At 40.5% G+C, this 6984-nt stretch overlaps 2 protein-coding genes across 2 annotated transcripts; both read left to right on the top strand.

Annotated features, from left to right (window-relative positions):
- Positions 1–762: 762 nt before the first annotated feature.
- LOC111028618 lies at positions 763–2562 on the top strand. Its single transcript, XM_022307344.1, has 3 exons — positions 763–871; positions 937–1052; positions 1756–2562. Exons 1-3 carry the CDS (start codon positions 763–765, stop codon positions 2560–2562), a joined length of 1032 nt encoding a protein of 343 aa, XP_022163036.1.
- A 3558-nt stretch (positions 2563–6120) lies between these two features.
- On the top strand, positions 6121–6977 carry LOC111028617 (the record flags this gene model as incomplete). Its single annotated transcript, XM_022307343.1, has 2 exons — positions 6121–6746; positions 6816–6977. Coding segments are annotated over exons 1-2 (401 nt in total), but the record flags the coding sequence as incomplete, so codon positions are not given.
- Positions 6978–6984: the final 7 nt, after the last annotated feature.

Genomic DNA, 6984 nt, shown 5'->3' with positions numbered 1-6984 from the left:
TATGTCAGAGGGGCGCAGTGACATAATGGACTATATAGATCGTCCCCATCTCGTGGGAACTATATGGATAATTTAAATGGAAATGGAATAAAACAAACAGGACAGTTGGTAGAGGGGAAGACGGGAGAGTCTCCTTTCGTTTTTGTTGGAAACACTGTGTAGGAAACTCCCAGGTTGCCGACAAAGAAGCGAAAGGACGGCGAGGGCGAGGGCGTGGAGCAATTCTCCTATCGCGTCGGATCCATCGTGGATACGGTCAAGTTGCGGGATTACACCTGCACCTTGAGTCGCCGTGGGAGAGACTTGTCGGATGAACTTCTCAGGTTAATCATGGCGATGAAACTTGAGAAGGCGTCGATGACGAAGGTCCGGGAAGAAGCCTTCAAGAGAGCGAGATCCGGTCTCATGAACGTAATAGACGAGTTAGTCTATGCGCAAATGATGATGCAGGGGCGCCTTCTGGAGGCCAGACACCAACGGACCTCCCAGACGAGTTACAATAAGATTGTGGTCGACTTGACAAAAGAGTGTGGGGAAGTCACACCGGCGGCAACGCCGAGTGATGAGTACCTGCTCGAACGGAAAGATGACCGCATCATTGAGGAACTCATCGCCGCCGGGGAAGTGTTGATAGAGGATAGTGACGTAGAGCCACAAATGAAGTCAAAAAAGAGATAGAAGAAAAAGGATAAGGTGGGTTCACTTCCTGAACCCAAGTTGGTACCAGAGGCGTCGACCTCTAAGGGAAAGACGGGGGACACGATGGTCACTAAGGTTGTGGTAACACAGCCAAAGGTACCAGAGAAGAGCCCGTCAAAACCTAAGAAAGAGATAGTTACTAAAGGGAAAAAACGGGTGGAAACCCCGGTAGGTGAAAATCCTCCTGCAAGAGACTCAGAAAGCGAGGGCAAAGAAATTCGGTGGATATATTCTTAGAGTACCCAGCAAGCCTGAAAGTTGCCTTCGAGGCAACCGAGGCAGAACTGGTGAAGGCTCTTTGGGACGAGCTGGTGAAGAAGAAATGCTCGCCAAAATTCAAGTGGATTAAAAAGGTAGAAAGGGACAAGTTGTTTTAGAACCGGAGAATGAGGAGACGAGGAAACTTCTCCAAAACACTTCGCTGGATTTGCGTCCAGCGGGTGAGAGAAATCCTCGTATACAAATACACGGGGTCGGGATCGAGGTCGACGATGACGGGGTCGCCGCGTTGATGGAGGAGCAGAATGAAGATTCTGTGAATCTGCCGGCGGGGTGGAACCGGAGCGTTTCCCTCATTCAGCGGAGAGCGAGGATGACGAGAAGGGGACGTGACGTCGAGTTTGAGGTCACTCCGGAAGTCGCTGGCGCGCTTGTGGGCACGGTAGTGTTCGTTGGGCTGTCGCGGTGTCGGGTGAGCCCCAGCGTAGATGTGCGAAGATGCCACAGGTGTCAACGCTACGGACACGTTGGTTCGCTCTGCAAGGCGCCGTCGGTGGTCTGCGGGCGTTGCTCGGGCCCCCATCACGCTGTGCAGTGTGCCGCGCGTCCGGCAGAACAGAGGTGTGCTTGTTGCGCCTCCAGTGGCTGGGCGTGCGACCACGCCTCCGGCGACACCACGAAGTGTCGAACGTGGGATGTAAATTTCCGGCGGGAAGCCCGGAAATTTAGATGGGCTGTGTGAGAATAGGACAGGTTAACCTGGGACGGGGGAAACTGGCAACAGATGACCTGCTGTCCTAGGTAAGGGAGAGATGTCTGGATGTTGTGTTGATTCAGGAGCCCCACGTGACGAAGAGTGGAACGTTTGCTAGTCTCGGCAAACCTCCACTAAGCCTCATAACAGGCAACTTACCGGGAGAGAAACCAGCGGCTGCGTTGTTGGTGGTGAACCCTTTATTGGGGGCGACACTGATCACGCAGTTTAGCGGGACTCACACGGTAATAGTGGAAATCCGAAGCGGGAACAGGAGCCTCCACGTGGGCAGCACGTACTTCCAATTCTCTGAGAGAACTGAACTCCATGTCGAAAGACTGGAGAAAGTGATCCGTGAGTTGGGCGGTGCGGACTGGATCATAGGGGGTGACTTCAACGCTAGGTCTACACTATGGAATGACACACATATGGACGTGAAAGGTGAAACGGTAGGTGACATGATAATGGCCGGGGACATGATCTGCTATAATGTTGGTTCGACACCTACCTTCTACACTAGTATGGTATCCGCGATACTTGATCTGACGCTCGCGTCGGTAAGAGCCGCGGTGAAAGTATCTGGTTGGAGGGTGGTCGAGGACGCGATATCCAGTGATCATCGGCTAATATTATTCGACTATGATTGGGATGAGGTAGAGACGACGACAAGTACAAGTAAGAGGTTCAATGTCTGGAAAGCCGACTGGGACATATTTCGTCAAAAGCTGGCAGAGAAACTGTTTGACGGTCAATCTAGCTGGCTGGAGGGAGATATTGATTCCAGAGCGGATTACCTAACCTCGGCAATCAGTGGCGCGTGTAAGAAGTCGATGCCGTACGTGAGGGAGCGGGCGTTCGGGGCTAATTCGTGGTTCACGGAGTCTCATTAGGCGATAAGACCGAAAATTCGCAGGTCACGGGCCGAGGGATGCGAGGAAAGGACAGCCGCATTAGAGGAAGTCTACAGAAGGGAAAGAAATTAGTATACCGGAGGAAGGAGGAAAGAACAGATGCGGACCTGGCGAAAGTTTACTACCGAGGAGGGTAATGAGAAGCCATGGGGGTCCACCTACCGGTGGTGTAAGGAAGGCGCTAATACGGATTCTCGCGGCGTGCTTGCAACTCTCCACAAGGAGGGCAGCGGGTGCACTGCAGGTCTTGTGGACACGCTGGAATTAATGCTTAAAACTATAGTACCACCAGATACGGACGAAGGTGAAACCGAAGAACATGAAAGGATCCGCGAGGAGACTGGAATGCGACTCGGGGAAACTGGAGAAACGGACTGGTCGGGGACGAGCGATAGCGACCATACGGTAGAATTTTCTCAAGAGGAGGTAAGAAAGGCAATTTGGCGTATGAGAAGGGGACCGGGAGAGGACGGCATAACTTATTAATATCAATAGGTTTATATTAATGACTACAATTTTCAAATCACTATAGCCGCATATCTTAGAAACTCATTATTACGGACCTTTTATCCTTAGAACACAAAGTTAAATAACTCAATAATTACTAATACGAATTTTGATTTGTATGCGTAAAATATTTCAGAAAAATCATTTACTGTATAATATATAGTTGAATAGGGGTATTCTCATTTGAAAAAAAGAAATTTATATCACACGATACTCTTTAAGTAGTACTAAAAATCTCCACTATTTTAATAACTGCATTATTGAGGTAAAAAAGGAGGTACCTAAGCATGCTCGGGGACCCTGTATATGGCATATTTTTTCATTTATATATTGAGATAAACCATTGATACAAAAAAAATATTTATAATGATATTAGACTAATTTATATATTTATATAAATGATATTGTAGAACTATTGTAACTGATTTTACAACATATATTTTAAATTATTATGCACCCACGTATTCGATAAAAAAATAGATTTAAATTCAAACGTTACTATATTAATAATAACAATTGTACTTCTATCTATCTACTCTTGCTGTCTTTAAATGACAAGATGAATTACAATGAATTGAAATTTATTATTTTTTTTTTTTAAATTAGAAGTGCTTAAGAAACTTTTTTAAATGATACATTGCGATAACCATCTATACAAATAATGCATAGTAAATTACAAAACTACATAGCGTGGAAAGAAAACAAAAAAAAATGTTTATAAAAGAAGCCTTTCATTAGTGACATTTCAAAAAAACATCTATTTTTAAGTTACTAAAGACTGAATAATAAATTACCAAACAATAATATTGTAAAACTATTATTTGGATAACAGAATTACTGACTGGTTTTATAACATATATTTTAAATTATTATGTACCTAACCAAAAAGATAAATAATTAAATTTAAATGATATTGTAGAGTATGTTTCTTAGGTGTATTGTCATCAAAATTTGAATGCAAGAATGACTTGAGATAGGGTGATGCACTGTCCCCAGTCCTGTTTAATCTAGCTCTGGAAAAGGTGGTGAGTGCTTTATCAGACATCAAAGAAATGAAAATAATAGGACCTAGGGTACATTACTTCGCCTATGCAGACGATATTATTTTATTAGGAGAATCTAGAAACAAGGAAGATAATAAAATTTAGCTGTAATAAGGGACTAGTAATCAACGAAAACAAGACAAAATATATGGTGATGACTAGGAATGTAAATGTAAAGGATAATCTATGCATTGAATGTCTTACTTTCTAGCAGGTAGGGGACTTCAAGTACTTGGGGGTTAACACAAACGAAAAGAATAATATGCGCAATGAAATTAGGATGAGACTGAATGTAGCAAACAGATGTTACTTTACAATGAAAGACATGTTTTCCTCCAGGTTACTGTCCAGGCGTACAAAGGAATGCCTAAACTGTACGTACTTGAAACCGTAGTAACGTACTCATGGGAGACGTGGTCTAGCACTCAAGAAGACGAAGAAAGGCTACAGAGTTTCGAAAGGAAAATACTCAGGAAAGTGTATGGACAGGTATATTATAATGATATGGAAAGTTTTCAACGAAGAACTAATGAAAACTTGCAACAGTTGTACAATAAGCCGAGCCTATCAGATTTCTTAGCCAGAAGAAGGCAGGAATAGGCGGAACACGTTTGGCGGAGCAGAGGAATCACTCATTAAGAAAGTCACAGAAAAGACCAAGAGGTAGACCTCGGCAGAGATAGTAGGATAGAGTAAAGAAAACTCTGAAGAAAATCAATCCATCGCTGGATATGTAAGTGGCATTGGAAGAGCGTGTAAGAAGCGGCGACTGTTCTAAATGGACCGCTAAGCCCTAGAAGAAAAAAAATATATATTTTTGGCATTAAGATACGTTTCTACTATGAGATTATTTCTTGAATACTATCCCAATCAAAGAAAATGGAGTAAAAATGCATTGCCTACAAAGTATAGTTTAACATGAATTAATTTTTGTAATATTTTATCAACTACATATATTGCAATGCTTAAATATTTCATTATAGAGAAATTGAGTTAAAGTCTTGTATAAATAATGAAAAACATGGAGATGAATGTACGAACAAGACAACGATTTGATAAAGGTAAAGAATTGGACGAGTGGTTGGACCTGTTGATGAGTTAAGTTAACGAACCTAATGCTTCCTCGAAGAATTTTTTAGTAATTATTTAAATTTATTTTTTTTTTGTGTGTGTATTATCATTTATCATGTTCGAATTAAATTTTTGCAGAAAATATTTGGTACATATCTATACTTAAAGAGAATTTAGGATGAACATAATCGGCCGATTCATCTGATATTCATATCAAACGACGGAAAATATTATCTCCAATATGTTGAAGTTCATAAAAAAATTCCAAAAGAATCGGTTGAGTTTTAATCGCTTAACCCGTGTAGGCCAATTATCCCGCAAAAAAATGATCAAAATTCTAATAAAAAAAGCCGGTTTCAACAAATTTTGTTATAAAAGGTGAACCTGATAGTTAAACGGACTTAAAAAAAGGTAGGACACGATAAAAAAAATTGGAAAGGTTTAACCATTTTTGAAAAGGTAGAAAAATCAAATTTCGACAAAAATACGTGTTTAATCATATGTTGACAACTAAGTCATAGTATCGTGACCCCAAGAACGCCGTTGATTACAAATTGTTCAATAATCGGCCGATTCATCTGATGTTTCATTCATTTTGTATATATTCAAAATAAATATGCCGAAGTAGTACTCTTTCAAATCAAACTGCAATTCGTCCAATAGTTGTTAAGTGAAAAGATTATCACTTCCTGGCACTGATGAATATAAATTTCTTTCTTTGCCATCTTACCAAGAAACTCTCCAAAAAAAAAAAAACTGAAGATACAACCCTCCCTCATATTGATAGTCAGACAATTGTTTCTTCAGAAAATTAAAATGTTACTGAAACTGAAAATTGTTCTATTTCTAACAGTATTCTGATCCGTTGGTTTTTCAATCTAAGTTAACTTCTTTCATTATATCATCAAAACTTCAGATAAGCTATGCCAATCAAATTATTGAAATTGCTGAAATCGATAGATAACTTACAATGTCTAAGGCCCGTTCTTACAATGTCCGGTAAAGTGTCGGTTAGCGCTAACCGGAGGTTATACTGACATTTAACGGACAGTTGGTTCTTACATACGTCGGTTAAGCAAAAAGCCTCCGGTTACCGGATGTTTTACGGCCGGATTTTTAACCGGCCGAATTCGGCCGGTTATCCTCCGGTTATCAAAAATCTGTCGGTTTGTATTATCAATAATACTCTTTATCATCATTTGATTTTTGATTTTTGTTTAAAATTCGACGTTAGACTGTTGGAGTTTTCACGTAGTATAGTGTATACATTTTTGTTGTTTTTTGTTTGAATTAACAATTCATTATGAATAGAGTTCTTCATAACTACGGTTTAATTGACCAAGAAAGTGATTCTTCCGACTTTGAAAATGAAATGGTAGAATTTAACGTTGCAATTCGGAAAGAGAAAATTTTTAGAGAACGCAAAAATTACTTCGAGTTATTAGACGAAGTAGAGTTTCAGAAACGATTTCGTTTGAAGAAACAAACAGTAAAGATGATCCTGGAAGAATTAATTGATCAGATAAAATATCCCACCAACAGGTAATTTGGCATACTATTATAATAAATTAAAGTAACAATTTGTAATAGTGTTAAAAACCAACTTTTCAGAAATAATGCCATTTCTCCAATGACGCAATTGTTATTAACATTGAGGTTTTTTGCAACGGGGAATTTTCTAATTACAGCCGGTGACTTTAGTGGTGTTAGCGTTGCAGCTGCTGGACAAATTGTAAAGCGAGTCAGTTATGCATTAGCTACAAAAAGTGATAAGTAAATA

Source organism: Myzus persicae, unplaced genomic scaffold, assembly GCF_001856785.1.
Source record: "Myzus persicae strain clone G006 unplaced genomic scaffold, MPER_G0061.0, whole genome shotgun sequence".
Taxonomy (NCBI): Eukaryota; Metazoa; Arthropoda; class Insecta; order Hemiptera; family Aphididae; genus Myzus; species Myzus persicae.
Note: the sequence above shows the minus strand (reverse complement) of the source record. Positions and strands in the feature narration are given on the sequence as shown.

Bases quoted from the DNA above. Each gene is read 5' to 3' on its own strand.
- LOC111028618 (XM_022307344.1), top strand. From the start codon at position 763: ATGGTCACTAAGGTTGTGGTAACACAGCCAAAGGTACCAGAGAAGAGC. The intron at 872-936 runs GTGAAAATCCTC...ATATATTCTTAG, and splicing joins ACGGGTGGAAACCCCGGTAG to AGTACCCAGCAAGCCTGAAA. The intron at 1,053-1,755 runs GTAGAAAGGGAC...GTGTTGATTCAG, and splicing joins AATTCAAGTGGATTAAAAAG to GAGCCCCACGTGACGAAGAG.